Genomic DNA, 18041 nt, shown 5'->3' on the forward strand with positions numbered 1-18041 from the left:
TTATGAATGGTGATTTCAAATCTTTCCTAGTTTTTGACTTAAAGAAAAAGACAAGAGGGTCGATTTATTAGTAGAACTATTTCAACCTTATTTGCTGAGATAACATTGTAAAACCTTGTTTTGCAATGATTTCTAGTGATTATTGTATTGGTAATATTTTCAGTACACTTTTAAATCAGGATTCATTAATCTCACTGGTCTAAAATCCTCAGATTAGAGTTTAGGAAGTACTATTTTTTTTTTTATCATCCAAGAAAATGTAACAGAAAAACAAGTTGTCATCCATCGTCTGTCCTCATGAGACAGATTCTAATGTATAAATAACTCCTGAGGTATCCTAAAATTCACAGAATAATTCAGAGCATCCCAGTAAACAAACAGGAATAGTCAATGGTATGACAAAGTTATAGTACTGAAAAAAAAAAAACCCTAATTTCCAGATAATAGACCTTTCTCATGAGTCAGAACACCCCTGAGATCCTTTCAAGGCTACGCAGGACTTCGCCAAAACTACGTCTGTGGTTCTGATTTTGGAAAAAGCATAAGCTGAGAGAGCTAGCATATTCACCAACTCAATCAGAAATCAAAGAAGGCAGAGAACAATATCCCATCCTAGCAAATTCCTATTGATAGAGAAAATTAAAACTTTCTTAGAAATTTCAGACAGCCTTAGAAGTCAACAGAAACTTTGACATCAATGTTATTTTCTGCTTCTCTTCCTCTCCCTCTTTCTCCTCCACACAATATAGCACATTAAGTACACCACACCTTATTTCTTGATAAGAAAAGTTTGTAACTCTTTAAGCACTTTCTTCTCTTGCCTTCCAAGACATCAACCTTCACTAGTTCTCCTCTTACTGTGTTGGTTGCTCCTTCTTTATAACTGCTGGTTCTTCTTCTTCTCCCCAAGTATGAGTCTCATCAATTTAAATTGACTTAGGCTAGAACCACTCGACATATGCACACAGTGCAAATGACACAAGTCAAATGCAAATGAAAAAGTAAACTTTGACCAAAAGTTACTAATTTATTGAATAACCCTAAACCAAAGTTAGTATTAGCATAGGAAAAGCTGCACAGCCTGGTAGAGACGACCACAGCTGTGCCTCTGTCTTCAGTTCTCTGACATGCCACGGGCTTTATGATGTATGGCATTCACTAAGCCTCATGAGCTTCTGTTCGGTCCGCTAGAAAGCAGGCGGCGGCGCTGACTGGTGCCAGCTGAATGTGTCCTCACCAACCTCAAGCGGGACCTCAGAACTGCCTCAGAACTGCCCTGGAACCATACTTCCTGCCCCTTGTCCATTTACTTTCCTACTCTAGAAAAGGGTGTCACGCTTTCTATGCTCTCTTTAAACCTCTAACACCCTTCCACAGTCTCACTTTCAGCCACTAACATTGCTCCCCTTTTCCTTTAAAAAAAGAAAAAACAAAAAACAGGAACAAAACAGAAAATGACAAGTGCTGGAGAGGATGCGGAGAAAGAGGCACACTTATCCACTGTTGGTGGGAATGTCAAAGGGTGCAACCACTGTGGAAGGCAGTTTGGCGGTTCCTCAAAAAGCTGAATATAGAATTGCCATACGACCCAGCAATACCATTGCTAGGTATCTACTCAAAGGACTTAAGGGCAAAGACACAAACGGACATTTGCACACCAATGTTTATAGCAGCATTATTTACAATTGCAAAGAGATGGAAACAGCCAAAATCTCCATCAACAGAAGAGTGGCTAAACAAACTGTGGTATATACATACGATGGAATATTATGCAGCTTTAAGACAAGATAAACTTATGAACCATGTAATAACATGGATGGACCTAGAGAATATTATGCTGAGTGAATCCAGCCAAAAACTAAAGGACAAATACTGTATGGTCCCACTGATGTGAACGGACATTCGAGAATAAACTTGAAATATGTCATTGGTAACAGAGTTCAGCAGGAGTTAGAAACAGGGTAAGACAATGGGTAATTGAAGCTGAAGGGATACAGACTGTGCAACAGGACTAGATACAAAAACTCAAAAATGGACAGCACAATAATACCTAATTGTAAAGTAATCATGTTAAAACACTGAATGAAGCTGCATCTGAGCTATAGGTTTTTGTTTTGTTTTGTTTTGATTTTACTATTATTACTTTTATTTTTTTCTCTATATTAACATTCTATATCTTTTTCGGTTATGTTGCTAGTTCTTCTAAACCAATGCAAATGTACTAAGAAATGATGATCATGCATCTATGTGATGATGTTAAGAATTAATGATTGCATGTGTAGAATGGTATGATCTCTAAATGTTGGGTTAATTTCTTTTTTTCCGTTAATTAAAAAAAAAAAAGAAAAAAGAGAAGGGATAATTGGAGATGAAGGGATACAGACTGTACAACGGGACTGGATATAAAAACTCAGAAATGGACAGCACAATACTACCCAATTGTAATGCAATTATGTTAAAACACTGAATGAAGCTGCATGTGAGGTATAGGTTTTTTGTTTTTGTTTTTTTTTCTTTCTATTATTGTTTTAATTCTTATTCTGTTGTCTTTTTATTTCTTTTTCTAAATCGATGCAAATGTACTAAGAAATGATGAATATGCAACTATGTGATGTTATTAAGAATTACTGATTGTACATGTAGATTGGAATGATTTCTAATTGTTTTGTTAATTCTTTTTTTAATTAATAAAAAAATAAAATAAAATAAAATAAAATAAAATCAAGGACAAAAAAAAAAAAAAAAAACAGGAACAATGAGAAATCGACTTTCCTGTGCTGCCCTCAGAGATCTGACTGTCAATCCCAGTCCTTAAATTCGGGTCCTAAGTGATTGTGGGCCAGCGTTGCCCTTTCCCTCTTTCAGGAAACCCCTTTACTTGTGTGAGGGTTAGGTTCTGGGGTCAACTTGGTCAAGTGATGAGATTTCAGTCCCGGGTTTTCAGATCACAGGCTCCTCCATCCAATTAGAGGCAGGTAAAAAAAATGAAGTTTTCTTTAGACACAGCCTTTGCTGATAAGGGGCTAAAGATGATCAGAAATGGGCATTAGCATCAAATGAACATATGGAGAAAAAAAGATGTAAAGGAAAAACCTTTGAGTTTAGCAGGTTTACCTCTTATTTTACTTTTTAAAATAAAAATAATAGGACATAGCAACTGGATTTAATTTTTAATTCAGGAAGAACTTTATGTTTGGGAACTGCTGCAGGGAATCCACATGTCCAAGGAGCTGAGCCTAGTGGGCACTCAGGGCAGAGAGGCAGGAGGGCAGAGACCCTCTATGATGGGCAGGTTCTGGTGTCATCTTGTCCAAGTGATAATGCCCAGTTGTCTGGTCAGGCAAGCACTGGCCTGACGGTTGCTGCAAGGATATTTTGTGGTAGGTTGATAAACTGGAAGTCTGGTGTATTAAATCATCAGTCAGTTGGTTGCATCTGTGTCTGATTACATCTGCGATCAACTAAGGCATGTCTAACAACAATGAGATAATCCAATCTGTTGAAGGCTTTTAAGGAAGGAGAGAGACTCACTGCTTCTTCAGTCAGTGAGCCTCTCATGTGGAGTTTGTCCAGACCTTTCATCGGAGCTGCCAGCTTCACAGCCTGCCCTAAGGATTCTGGACTCTTCCATTCCCACAGTTGCATGATACCTTTATAAATCTCATATTTATAGATCTCTCCTGTTGGCTCTGTTTCTCTAGAGGACCCTGACTAATATAGTTGGTTTTCAGGAATCTCTCTCCCTGGATAATCCCCCACCGTATTGGCCTCTTTTTCAGTATCCTGGGCTGGATCCTCCTGTCCTCTCTGACCTTAGGGAGGACTTCAGGGCCACTCCTTGGACCTCTTCTCTATCTACAATTAATCCCATAATCTCATCTAATTACACAGCTTTAAATATCACAGCTATGCTCACAGTTCTAAATTCTCTGTTATTCTTCCAGGCCTCCTCCCCTGAACTCTAGACTCAGATTCACAACAGCCAGCTTAACTCGAAATCTCCCCATGGGCAGGCAACTCCAACATTCCCCAAACCAACTCTAGTTTTTCCCTGTAAGATCTGCTCTGAGGTAGCCTTCCCAGTATCAGTAAAGAGAGACTAGTCTTCTAATTGCTCAGACCAAAAATGCTGGCATCATTCTTGACTTCTCTCTCCTCAGACTCTCCAGTTAGTCCTGTTGGCTCTATCTTCAAATTACAGGTTAAAAAAAAAAAGACTTTTTATCCCTACCACTCTGACACCAGTGATCAGCATTTCTCACCTGGATTATTAAAAAATAACTCCTGGGTGGGCCACGGTGGCTCAGCAGGCAAGAATGCTTGCCTGCCAGGCCAGAGGACCCGGGTTCGATTCCTGGTGCCTGCCCATGTAAAAAAAAATAAAAATAAAAAATAAATAAAATAAATAACTCTTAATGGTCTTCTTTGCCAAACCCCCCACACACACACTTCTGTGGTTTATCCTCAACAGCAAAAGCCTTGAACAGCTTCTGACTGCTTTTTCCCCTCAGAGCAAAAGCCAATATCCTCAGAGTGGCCAATGGATCTCATGTGATATGCCCTCCACCTTTCCCCCTTGCTCACTCTGCTCCAACTATACTGGCTCCCTAAAGGGGCCTTGGACAGGTCATGGGTGCTTCTACTGCAAAGCCTTTGCACTTATCTCCACCCAGAACATCCTTCTAATACCCACATGGCCCATTCTCTCCCTCTTTCAGGCTCTGTACAAATGCTACCTAGTAAAGAGCCTTCCTGACCACCCCACTTAAAATACCAACCCCCAACTTCCTATCCCACCTACTCTGCTTTATTTTTCACCATTGCTTTTATTACAAACTGATATATTATGTGTTTATTTTCTCTTTGCATCTTCCTTTACTAGAATGTAATCTTAGTATTTTCCTGTCCTTTTTTTTTGGTGGTTTTTTTTGGTTTTCTCTCTTAAATTGATAATCCTAAAATAGGGTCTGGTACTGTTCTGTTTTGTTTTTTTTTTTCAAAGGACACACCTTTTTGTTTGTGATACAAATGTTCTTTTGGGTGATGAGAATGAGCAAAGTACTAAGTACTAAAAACAATAGCTAGCTCTTTCTTATTGTTTCAATTAGCTCTAGGGGAGAAGGAAGAGGCTAAATGGGATCTGAACTGTTTCTGTCCATTAACTTCCAGCTTTTTTAATTGGCAGCCTGATGCTTCTTCAGCAGGACTGCCCCAGTGCTGGGGGATGTGGTGACAGTTCAAGATGGAGTTGGCAACATGGAGAATTCAACATGGTCGTGCAGCTCGGTCTGATGTCCCTGTATGTTCTCTAAAATTCCATATATGGAATATCCAGTCAGAGCTGAGAGTAAGATCAGGGTGCTGGCCCATCTCTGCTCTACCGCCTCTCTGATTCTGCCTTACAGATCACTGGGGTCTCAAAGGCTTCTGGTTGCCTTCGAGGGAAGGAAGGCTCAAAGCTTCTGAGAGCTGGGGGCGGAGGAACTCTCTCAGCAGCTTGCTGGGCTAACCAGCTTGTATCTTTTGATCTTGAGCCTCTCAAAGTTCACGACAGACATGGGCACCCTCACAGTGTCAGGTCCATTTACCATCACCTCACACCAGTGCTCACCATCACCCCCGCCATGTGATGGACTCTTCCGGTAATTTTAAAGAGAGTCCATCACATGGTACTCTTTTAAGAACTCAAATATTTGTTAAAAGGAGAGTAATTACTGTTGCTTAAGAGATAGTTGAGAGGGTTACATGAGATGATGTAAACAAGGTGCCTGGCACATAATGGTCTTTGGACTAACAGTGGCAGCTATTAATAGCATCCAAAAGAGGACGTAACTATGACAAAGTTACTGTGCCCACCTCAGGCCCTTTTGCTTAATCAAAACGTCTCATATTCTAATCTCTTGCCTTAGGAAGAAGTGCGGTGAAGACTAAAGGAAACCAAAGCAAATTCCTCTCTTTAAAACAGTTAACAAAACTACATGTAAAGCTCTTTCAGGCCTGATAAAAGAGCCCCATGTTAAGGTAATTTAATTTTTTTAATTTAATTTTTTTCTTTTCTCTAAGTTAAATGAAAATGTTTTCTTTAGAGCTTGAGATCTTTAAAGAATTACCTCTACCAAGTCGTGTATCTTGCAGCCATCTTCTTGGATTAACTTGTATTTTTTTGTAAACAAATCTCCCCTGTCCTCGAAAGTAAAGGCAGTGTCCTTCCTATGCTCCCTCCGGGGAAGGCGTGCACCCTCAGCCCAGGCCCGCAGCATCCGCCGGATGGTGCCAAGGTTGCCCTGTGCCTGCTGAGCCCTGTGCTCCAGCTCACGGGCCGCCACTGTCACCCTCTCGATGGAGTCCCAGCAGTCATCCCGCCACGTGAGCGAAGTTGCAGCTTCTTCTAGTTGATCATCAATAGCCTTCAGTTCAGCTTCAATCAGAGGATATTCAACTCCCAGAAGAGTTTGTTTCAGCTTATTATACCCTTGCACCAGAAGTTCAAGACTTCCAACGTACTGAAAGAGGCAAAGACAAATTCCAAGACAAAAAAGTGCAAAATATGTTCAGAAATTTTTCTCTATCCTAAAGACATAGAATTATCATACGTCCATGCGTTACTAAGTGAAATTCAAAATACCTGTATTCAAAATATCCCCTAATAGCTAACACCACAAACCTTTAAAAGAGTGTTTCTTTTTTCAAAGATGGCTAAGGCTGAATCTGGTATGTCAGATTTCTTCAACATTAAAAGGTATTTCACTTCTCTCAACACAGCCACTAGCTATCAAAAGAAAATGAAAAAGTATTACGTACTTTAAAAATATTATTCCATCTTAATACAAATTTAACTTAACATACTTAAATTTTGCCCATTCTTATATTTTAAAATGGTCAATGTAAAGAAGCTTTTGTCTTCTCATATGTTCTTTTAAAGCAAAAATCATACATCCCATAATGTAGTAGGGGTACAAATTATAAAGACATAAATCACTAACTCGGGCCCACCATCAGAGATTTTGACCAAAAGATGCCCATTGGTACAGAGAATGGAATGCCACAGTAGACTTTGTCTTTCACTAGTATCATCATTTCTGTTATAAAGCTCGCTTTGAAAACACAAATTTCTGCCAATACAATTGATATATTAAGGAACAATCTGAACATCCTACAAATTTCACCTTTGCTTATTTTCAATTTCATCAGGAAGAAACACTAGGAGAAAGTAAAAAAACTGCCCCCAACTGAGCCAGGCTTAGGAATATACCAAATGCACATATTTATACCCCTCAAACACCCACAGCCACCTGAGCTCACTGGTGTGTGAGGTGTGTTACACGCCACACCGCCACATCTGTTATTTGTTTCTGTCTGAAGCCAGGTCCCCTTCCTCCCGTCCTTCCACAATAACAACCCTTGCAAACACACTTCCACAAGCAAACTTCATTCTTTGTCAAAGCAAAGTGCCATATTTATTGTAATAGTCACGTATATCGAAACCATTTAGAAAACACAACTGCTTTTATTAGGTTCCTATTTTTTTTTTCAACCATCACTGACAGAGTTTTGAGTTCTACACTCCAACCCTACTTTTTTTCACAATCCTTGTGCTTTTTTTTTGCAGTCTTTCATAGTGCATTGATTTTTAGCAATGTATATGCTACACTGCAGCAAAACTGACTGCAACCCTAACTCCTACGTTCTGAAATACCACCCAACACGCTCGAGGAGATAAGCTAGTTGACTGCTGCTAGAGCTCCACAGGTTAACCAGTGCAAGACACCTTGCATGTTCAAAACGCCTTTAGGCAAAAGCCTATAATTTCTCCCTAAAACATCTCAGAAAGCAAGTTTTTATAAATTGGTTTTATGAAATCAAAAAGGAAAGAGAATCCTCAATTCTCTAAGTCATATATTTATGTATGTGATTTGGGCTGTATAAATGAAATTAAATGATGCTGTCCTTCAACATATTTTAGAGAAAAAGATCAGAATTAAAGTGCAGATAGCAACTATCAAACTCACTGAAGTCAACTTTCCCCCTACTAGGCATATGTTTGCACTGCCAAGAGAGACTCTGGGTAATTGAAAACCAAGCCAGAGGTTTAAGCTACTTCTAGCTTTTTTTGTCAGGGTAACTTACAATTAGATATTATTATATTCTTGGACATATTTATATTAGAAAAATAGAAAATAAAGTTATTTGTGCCATTTATCTAGCTAGCTACCAGATTTGGAGATAAGTTGTTTACAATACTACAACTATACATATTTATTATGTATATATAAACACATATTATATTACATATGAAGACATACATACACATACATATATAATTGCTAATACAGTTTCTGTACTTTCATTAGTATGTAATATAATAAAATTGTGAGAAAATAAAGACATTCAGAAAGTACATGAAATTTTGCTGTTATATGGCTTATTACAGAAACAGAAAAAAGCCTATTCAATAAAGATCTTCTGTATCCTGAATATTATTTAACTGTTAATAATATTATTTTGGCTATTAAAATTTCATTCAAAAATCCTACCTTTGGGTCAAAGTTGACACTCAGAAGTCCATTTATGGCACTGGATTTAATCAAGGGTTGATTCAAACTAAATTCACAAATTTCATCCACAGTACTTTTCCATTCATTGTACATATGATTTTCAAATTGGCATAGTAAAGTTGTCATTTCAACATACTTCTGATAAACTAAGGCATCATCAAGATTTTCAGAGAATCTGTAGGAATATGATTTTTTCTACTATTCTACATATAGATTTGGGCTTTACTGCAATACACAATATAGTATAAAAACCTCTACTATGATAATACAACATAAACAATTAGGAAGAGTAACAGTAAATCCCAGACAATGCTTATGAATTGTCTCTGCTTTTTTTTTTTTTTTTTTTTTTTTTTTTTAAAGGAAAGACAGAGAGAAGGAAGGAAAGACAGAGAAACATTTTTAAACATTTTCTTGTTTTTATTGTATTCTGTTTCTCCGTTTTTGTTACATGGGCTGGGGCCGGGAATCAACCGAGGTCCTCCGGCATAGCAGGCAAGCACTTTGCCCGCTGAGCCACCGCGGCCCGCCCTGTCTCTGCTTTATAAGACAGAGTTAAGAAACAAATCAAACTCTAAAGTTTTTATTGACTGTCCAAAGCAATGAAGTTACCAATTCCTACAGAAGAAGAGAAAGGTAAAAAATGTCTGCAAAAAGAACATCATTTATTGGAGAAAAGAAAAACAGTAACAATGTAAAAATTACAAACATAGTGTAGATGAAAAGGAAAAAATGAAAAGAAAAAAATAAGGACATGAAAATATAGAAACATATGAAATTATAAGTATCCAATTAAAAATTCCCAAAAATTATGAACCTGAGTCCTTTGGAATAAGCCCAACCAATGAAAGGAGTTCGATAAACTAATGATTCTTTAAGTGCTAATATGAACAGCTCCTTGCCCTACATAAAAATTGCCTGAACCATAATATTTTTTCCATGAAATAAGCCTAACTACTTACAGATAATGGAGAGATGCAAAGTTTGACCAAAACATTTGAAGCCGTTCAAGGACCTCTTTGGCCCACTTGATATTTCCTGAGGTAAATGGCATATTCTTATTGAGAATGACCTTCCCATGTGCAATCTGCAAGGAGATATTTAGGTGAAGAGGAAGAAAGGGAACATTGAATCGGCATGCCTTCCAACCTTATAAGCAAGTATTCATTTTAGTACTTCTATAGTAGAACTAGATAAAATGTATGTTATGCAACTTGATCATCAGAAGAGTTTCTAAGCTATTCTTCTTCTATAAGGAATCCAATGAAACAAAAGCATAAAAGGTTTGGTGTCTGTGTCTAATGTTTAGGTATCATTAAATACAGTTCTGATTGACAGCCATTACCCACAAAAGCTCGATCACAGAAGTGTTCAATGTCATCTACCACTTACCTCTTTCATGTGTTCATTATACAAGTGCTTACACGCATCCAATTCTGCATTAAACATGTGCACTAGTGTGCTGGAATGTGGGCTGAAAATTTCCATGACAACTGGTTTCTCTAGAAAATTGCCAAATATGGTCAAAAGCTATAAAAATCAAAGTTAAAGAAGGGTTAAGAACTAAGGATTTTTAATACAAACAACTCAGATCATTATTTCCCCCATTAAAACTCTGGAAATAGAGCAAACATTTAGACCCAAAAGCATCCGGCAATGACTCAAATGTTACACATATTTTTACATCTAATATTGCTATATACCCAATAAACCAAATTCTAGATGTATGTCATTTCCTTCCTCAGCAGTAGGTGAGAGGAGTTAAAATGAGCCATTGTCTGTCAGTAATCCCTGCCCAGAGCTAATACTACTTCCAACTGGGTGCAAGGAAATGTTGTAGAAAATACTTTGTGGGTGTAAGAACACAACAAGACCTCTGCACTCATTACATGTTCTCCCCTACCATGTGTTCATTCTTTAGATATGAGGCTGAAGCTGCAACACCCAGGAAGTCTTTCTTAGTAACAGAGTCAAGGCATGGTAGGCTAAATCCATGCCCACAAAAGGTATGAGGAAGCAGAATATAACTAGGAAGCAGAGGAAACCAACTATAGTAGGACAGAACAAAGCAGAAACATACTGAAATGGCATCGCATTACCTGCAGAGCAGAAGAATAAATGTCCACAAACTCCATTTGCTCAGTCCATGATGCCCCATAGATCTCAAACTAATCTTCACCACCAGTTCTCAGAAAGCTTAGCTATTCTGGGAGCCTAATGTTGGATTCCCACATAAACTCCCCATTTTGCTCACTGCCTGATGCGGATTCTTTTGTGTGCTAACTTCAGAGAGCTCCTCTTCCTTCCAATATAAATAATTTAACTAAATAATCTACTTTTACCTAACAAATGTCTATGTGCCAGGCACTATATTTTAAGGGCACTAAAAAAAAAATGCATAATCACATTCTCCATATGCCGTGTGATGGTTAAGTTCATGTGCCAACTTGGCCAGAAGTTGGGGTCCAGTTCCTTGGTCAAGCAAGCATTGGCCTGATTGTTACTGGGAGGATATTTCATGCATCATTGGTAAGTGAATTGTATCTTTAGCTGATTATATCCACAACCAATGAGGAGCCTGCCTTCAGCAAGGAGGGAAGTCTCATCCAATCAGCTGAAGGCCTTAAGAAGAGAAGCGATGATGTCAGCAGTCAGAGGGGAGAATTTCTATCTCTACCTCAGCCAGCCAGATTCTCCTGAGGAATTCACGGAAAACTTCATCACAATTCCCAATGTTCAGCCTGCCCTAAGGAAGATGGATTTGCCCATCCCCACTGTCATGTGAGCCAATTCCTATAATAAACCTCCCAATATTTATATAATGTGTGCATGTGTATGTATCTCCTGCCTGTGCTGTCTCCCTAGAGAACCCTGGCTAATATATGAGGAAACTGAGGTATGGGGGGAAGGGCCTTGTCCCCAGTCACACAGCTAGGGCCAGAACAGCAATTCGAAACCAGGCATCCGGCTCACATCTGTGCTTTACTCTCGTCAGTCACCAGCCATGGATGGCACCACTTCAAGTTATGTTATTTTGTTATTTCCTTAACCTTTGTAAGCTTTGTAATTCTTTAGTTATTAGACCTGTTCGAGGGATATTTTATTTAAAATGAAAGACATCTCCTAAAATAGCTAAATATATTCAAGGTGGCAGAAAGCCATATACAAGGCTTGTGTCTGGTTAGCAATGTGCCCAAGGAGATTGCTTTGCTCTTTCTCTTACAGAAATAATAGTATTCCTCCCCCCCCCCCCCATTGCGTTCTTTAAAGAACAGTCTGATCGTTAACCTTTTGCAGACATTTCCATAAACTACATTCCCTGGGGAGGGAAAAAAAGCAACATAATGAAAAAATCATACAAACTAATATCTAACCATATTTTAGGGGCCACTTTAGACAATTTTTTTTTTCTTAAAACTTCAATCATAACCACTGGAGAAACTGCTAAATATTTTTAATCTGCTTCATTAAGCTGCTACCTAGCAAAATGTAAATTATTAACTTTCCTCTCACAAGCATTGTTTTGTTGAGTTTAGACTTCATGTTAAGATCCAAAAGTAAACATTGCCTCCTAGACTGAACAAAGAGGTATATCCCGACAACAGTAGGGAAATATGTTTCAAACACTTATCGTATAGACCACAACTGCAAACAAACACCAGAAGCGTCCTGGCTACATCTTATCCAGCCTACCTCATATGCCTGGTAGGATTTAAATCCCAAAGTATAAAAGAAGAAAGGCATATAGAAAACATTCTTTTGGGGGAGGATGCAAAGTCAAGAAACTAACAGTAAGCAAAGGTCCAACTTTGTAAATAGTAAACATCATCATCATTAAACACCACAGATATATAAAATTACCCTCTGGGATGAGAATGAAGGTCATTTGACCCTCCCATTCCCTTAGAGCATTAAGAGCTATTTCATGAAGAGTAAAGATGTCTTTCCTCAGACGAACCACAAAAGATTAAAGTTTGATTCCCATCATATTACTTCTTTCTATCAATATTCATTTGAGATCTGTCAAGTTCACCTTAATTTTCTTCTACTTCTCAGTTTCAGTCTGTAACATGACTTTTCTCACTATGTTGCCACTGCTCAAAATAGTAAATATACTTCTTTTTCCCTTTTCCCTTTTCGAAGATGATTTTATAATCTGCTGCCACCTTAACCTTCATATTGCACAATTTTACTGTATGGTCCATAGGGTCTTCCAGACACTTTTCTCACACACACTTCAGTCTACCTTCATGTAGAAACATTATAAAGTTTTGAGCGTCCTCCATCAGGGTTTTCATTTTGTTTTGTTTTTAATAAATGCAAGCACACCAGGTTTTGTACTAAAGCAGGATAACGTTTAATTCTAGCTTCCTTCCTGGTCACATCGTTCCCAAAAGTAGGCATTTTGTGATCTTCAAATAATTTTCCTTGGGACCAGTAAATGGTTGAAATCATGTTTCCCCCAAAACACAACCCCGTGGTGTTTCCTCTGCCACTTCGCCTCTAGGACTGCCCACACTGGCTGTCATTTCAACCCCACGCTGCCTGTCCGGCCACCTGAACTTCAAGCAGGTTTTAAGTTCCTGCTTTACAGGAGGCACTGCACAAGGCAATTAAGTACAACTATGAAGAAGATGACGTCCTGCTCTTGCAGAGCTTGAGGTCAGGATCTCATGCTTTTCAATAGATAAGGTACAAATGCAGGAAAGTTAGAGACAAATACATGACAATTAGGTAAGAGGAAAACTTCATTTGGAAATAATTAAACATATTATAATTAAATACATATTAACGGTTATTCTCAGTGTCATCTAAGAAGGCTCTTTAAGTAGAAGTAGAAAGACCTGCATGTAAAAAGGCAGTGGCCTCTGTAATTGAGATTTCATTCTCCATTCTTTTCTTAGAAAAGCATTAAAGAAAACTAGTTCGAATATTGTTGAATTCTGATATAAAGTCAGGAAAAGAATTTACGATCCACTGCTAAGTTCAAAAGGCTACAAAAGAGGATTGAAATCTATCATTTTTGACAAAGAGAAATATGTGAATATACCTATTCGAAGAAAAATACTGGCAGTATAAAAGGCTAATAGCAAAAAAAATAAAAATAAAAATAAAAGAGGGTACACAGGTAGTTCAGTGGTTAGAATGCCCGTCTTTCATGCAGGAGACCTGGGTTCAATTCCCGGACCATGCACCCCCCCCACCCCACCCCCAAAAAAATCACTAATAGTAATCTAACAGATGGGGTTATAGGTGATTTTATTTCACAACTATATATTTTGTCCCATAACACCATAGTCTCATCAAAGAGTTCATACAAAATCAAAGAAGCATCTGATCCTCATAATTTCTTTCTATTCAAATGATCAGCTGAGGTGAGAACCACGAGCACCTTCACCAGCATCTGACCAGTTTACTCTAATTTGAAGGTTAAAATCACATATATAAATATTTTTTAAGTAAAAATAGTTTAGTTACATTATTTAGCTTTCAAGGAAGGGAAGCTCTCTCACCGGAGCACACAAAAGAGTCCACAAGGGCAGCAAGCAACTATCCTCTGAGGCTGCTGCATTCTCTGCACTTCCCTTTTCCAGCAGGTTATACCCACGGTTACCTAGCTGGGTTTCTTTTGACATTGAAGCCTCAGTTCGTCTTTTGGGGGTCACATAATTACAAACTTACTTGATTTACAATTCTTTCCTTTGATCAGCAAGTTTCACACAGTGTCCCTGCTCCCCAGACAATAAGTTTCCACTTGGGAGAATTTCAAGGTGCTTTTCTTTTATGCAACTCTTAATACACATGTACTGTACTTCATCTGCTCTAAAACAAACACTCCCTCATATTCCAAGATCTCTGAACTTGGAATGAGTTATACAATCAATGGCATCATAATTATTTGGCAACATATTTCTTTACTGATACTCAAAATAATGACATGCATAAGTAAATCAATTGTGCCTTTTACCTGATGAAATACAGATGAAAATAAATTTCTATTTATTTGAGTCAGTCAGAATAAGAAAGAGGGCAGGTGAACCCGACGTGTGTAAACAAAAATAAAGAACATAATTTCCTAAATTAAGAGATGTTTCACTTTCTACTATGGCTAAATATTGAGTTAATATTTCATAGGCCAGGCCAAACATGCGATAAAGGTAATGAGAGCTAAAGCAAGAAAGGATTGATAGTTATATGTCCTAAAAATGACCTTGTCCAAAGTAGGCTTCATTATCCATCAGTGCTACATTTAAAGCTTATTACGGCTGAATTTGAAGGGAATGTGACTAGTTAATACTCGACCTGTTTCAGAAAGGAATGTACTCACCCCTTTCATCTAACAGTATAAATCATTCATGAGTAAAGGTATTTATGATAGATTTTTCCAAACTAACCTTAAATGCAGCTTCCAAACCATTGCAGTTAAAGAAACCTTCACAAAGAATGGTCCCAAGCCTTCTGTCAAAATCCAAAGTTTTGAACTTAAATGTATCATAATTACTTTCAAATTCCTATAATATGCAAAATAAAATAATAGTTTACAGGAAAGAATCCCACATTGAAAACAGCAATGACTTTAGTGTGAAGTAACTTACTTTCTCTCTCCCCTTCCTTCCCTCTCCCTCCCTCCTTCTTCCCTGCACCCAAAGGATTTATGTTTCACAGGAGGTTTCCAGAAAGGGGCAAGAAAGAGCTATACTGGGCTGACCTTCATGTGGCAGCTCCTTAGAGGAGCAATGAATTCCTTAGCAGCTCACATTTCAGAATCCAGAATACTGACTAGTCCCATACAAACTATTAGGGCTATGGTCCGTCTACTCACACATGAGCAATCCATCCTTCTCCTCTCAATCTATATTGAGTATGAATGAAAAAGCAATTTTTCAGGAAAGAAAGCCAGCCTCACTATAACTTTAGTGTACCATAAGTTTAAATAGAAAAATTTTTGCTTCATTTTTTCACGCAGCAGAAAATCTACACAGAAACAGTCGTTAAAGGAGAACTAAAATCCACAAATCTGTAATAAAACATCATTAGTGATACACAGGAAACATAATAATCTTTCATTTTCACGTCTCTTATGAATATGCAGTTAACAGCCCCCAGTCTCCTCCTAATACATAACCACCCACTCCAATAATTAGAAAGAATGAAACAATGAAGGAATAACTATCATTGTCATAGCACTGAAATTCAGTCTTCCTTGAAGGAGTCCCAGAAACTGTGAAACATTCTGGTGCTGTACAGTCAAGCCACCCGTGGCATGCATGCCACAGATTTAACATAGTAAAGTCCTTTGCTACCCCCATAAACTATGCATCTATTTTAATAATAATGACAATAACAGTAATAATAATGATAGCTTTTGGAGACTGAATCATGTCTCCCACAAAAGGCATGTTCAGGTCCCAACCCCTGCTCCTGGATGTGAACTCATTTGTAAATAGGACTTTTGAAGATATTATTAAAGATATGTCCAAACTGAATAGGATGGGCCCTAATCCAATGAACTGAAGACCTTATAAGCAAAGGACACTGGACACAGAAGGAGAAGCCATAGGTGCAGCCAGAAGCTGGAAGTCAACAGAACCCAGAAGAGAAAGGAGAATTCGCTGCTCTGTGCATTGCCACGTCATGGAAAAACTAAGAACCAAAGATCTCCAGCAGCCAGCCCCTGTATACCACAGTCTTCAGGGAGAAAGCACTGTTGCTGATGCCTTAATTTTGAACTTTTGCTAGCCTAAAGTCCATGGACCAACAAATTTCAGTTCTTTAAGCCAACCTACTCTATTTGTTTCAGCAGTTAGTAAACTAAGACAACAACTAACATTTGTTTAGTTCTTCTAAATGCTTTACATGTGTTAACTCAATTCTCATACTGAATGAAGTAGGTAATGATCTTTTTCCCATTTTTAGGTGAAAAGACAAACTTAGAGGGATTAAATAATTTGCCCATGGTCACACCATTGTAAATAGAAGGACCAGAATTCAAAGTCGTGCAACTTGGCTTCAGAGTTCACACTCCTAACCATGAAGCTGTTCCTAAGAAGGAACCCATGTCAATAGCGAATTTAACATACACTTAAAAACAGAGCATAGGAGGAACGCTCCAGAGCATCATGTGTCGTATACGATAATGCTATGTTGGTATCAAGAAGTCTCCATTTCTCCTGAATTAGAACAAATAGTTTCTTTATTCAGGGATCACTCACTTTTCAAAGTAAACATAACTTTCCAACAAGTTTTAACAAGCCTAACATCCCTTCTCTTGATATGGTAACAAAGAACATACAACTTAAAATCCTTAGTTAAATATTACTTAAACACTTAGCAAATAAGTAATAAGTTAAGATGGCCATAACAAAATATAACAAACTGACTGGCTTAAAATAGCAGTGTTTATTGTCTAAGAGTTCTGGAGGCTAGAAGTTCAAAATCAAGGTGTTACCAAGGTTGGTACCATCAGGAGGTTCTGAAGGAGAATCCATCCCATGTCCCTTTCCTGGTTTCTGGTCATTGCCAGCTGTCCTTGGCATTTGTTGGTTTGTAGGCACATCACTCCAATCTCTGCCTCTGTTATCACACAGCATTTCCCCTGTGTGTCTTGTTTTAAGGACACCAGTCATACTAGATTTAGAGGCCACCCTAACCCAATAGGACCTCATCCTAATTAATTATATCTGCAAAAACCCAATTTCCAAATAAGGTCACATTTGTAGGTGTCAGGGGCTAGGACTTCAATGTATCCTTTTGGGGACCACAATTCAACCCATAGCCCTGAGGTAGGGGGGAAATGCTAATGTCCATCCTAGATCATGGTCATGTCCCTCCCTCCTTCTCTCTCTCCCTTCCTCTTTGAAAACTGAATTCAGAACTGCCGATGGGACATCTCTCCTGGGATGCCCCACAGGGAATTCACTCATCTCATACAAATCTAAACTCATCATTATGTTAGTAAGCTGCTCCTCTTCTTATCTACCCCAACAGAAATCTGGGCAACCTCCTAGGCTCCTTTCTCTCTCCATCAAGTGCTATCAATGGTATCTCCTGACTCTCTCTCTTGAATATTACCACTACTCTGCATCTCCAGAACCATTACCCCGATTTGGACCACCACTGCTGCTGAACACTAAATTTATTTTCCAGAAATCTACAACCTCCAAAGGGTTCCCAGGCTAGGTAAGTCCTGAAACCCAGAGGGGCCAGCCTCTCCAAAAAATCAACTAGTTCCATCCCCTTATCGAATATTGCTGACACTCCTTTCTAGCATGAAAAAGTTAGAATGGGCATAGCCCAAATACCCTTCAAGATTGGGAGAAGGAGCAAAGGAGAAGGAGGAGCTATAACAGATAACTCATTAAGAAATGACTAGGACTGCAGAATCATTATACTGATATTTCTTGTCTCCAGTGTCTTAGAGCAGATAGAAAGAAAAACCTGAAATTGTGGAACTGTAGCCCACATCAAACTTTGAAATATGTTCTA

At 38.3% G+C, this 18041-nt stretch overlaps 1 protein-coding gene across 2 annotated transcripts in view; it reads right to left on the bottom strand.

Annotated features, from left to right (window-relative positions):
• DNAH11 (dynein axonemal heavy chain 11) overlaps positions 1-18041 on the bottom strand; it is a 424306-nt gene that overhangs the window by 320593 nt on the left and 85672 nt on the right. For both annotated transcript variants that reach the window (XM_077122193.1, XM_077122194.1), the window contains 6 exons: positions 14951-15067; positions 9948-10085; positions 9518-9642; positions 8535-8730; positions 6665-6769; positions 6111-6503 (listed from right to left, as the gene is read on the bottom strand). In XM_077122193.1, coding sequence (XP_076978308.1) covers positions 6111-6503; positions 6665-6769; positions 8535-8730; positions 9518-9642; positions 9948-10085; positions 14951-15067 — 1074 coding nt within the window. The remainder of the gene's footprint in view (positions 1-6110; positions 6504-6664; positions 6770-8534; positions 8731-9517; positions 9643-9947; positions 10086-14950; positions 15068-18041) is intronic.

The sequence above is a fragment of the Tamandua tetradactyla genome, chromosome 1 (assembly GCF_023851605.1).
Source record: "Tamandua tetradactyla isolate mTamTet1 chromosome 1, mTamTet1.pri, whole genome shotgun sequence".
Taxonomy (NCBI): domain Eukaryota; kingdom Metazoa; phylum Chordata; class Mammalia; order Pilosa; family Myrmecophagidae; genus Tamandua; species Tamandua tetradactyla.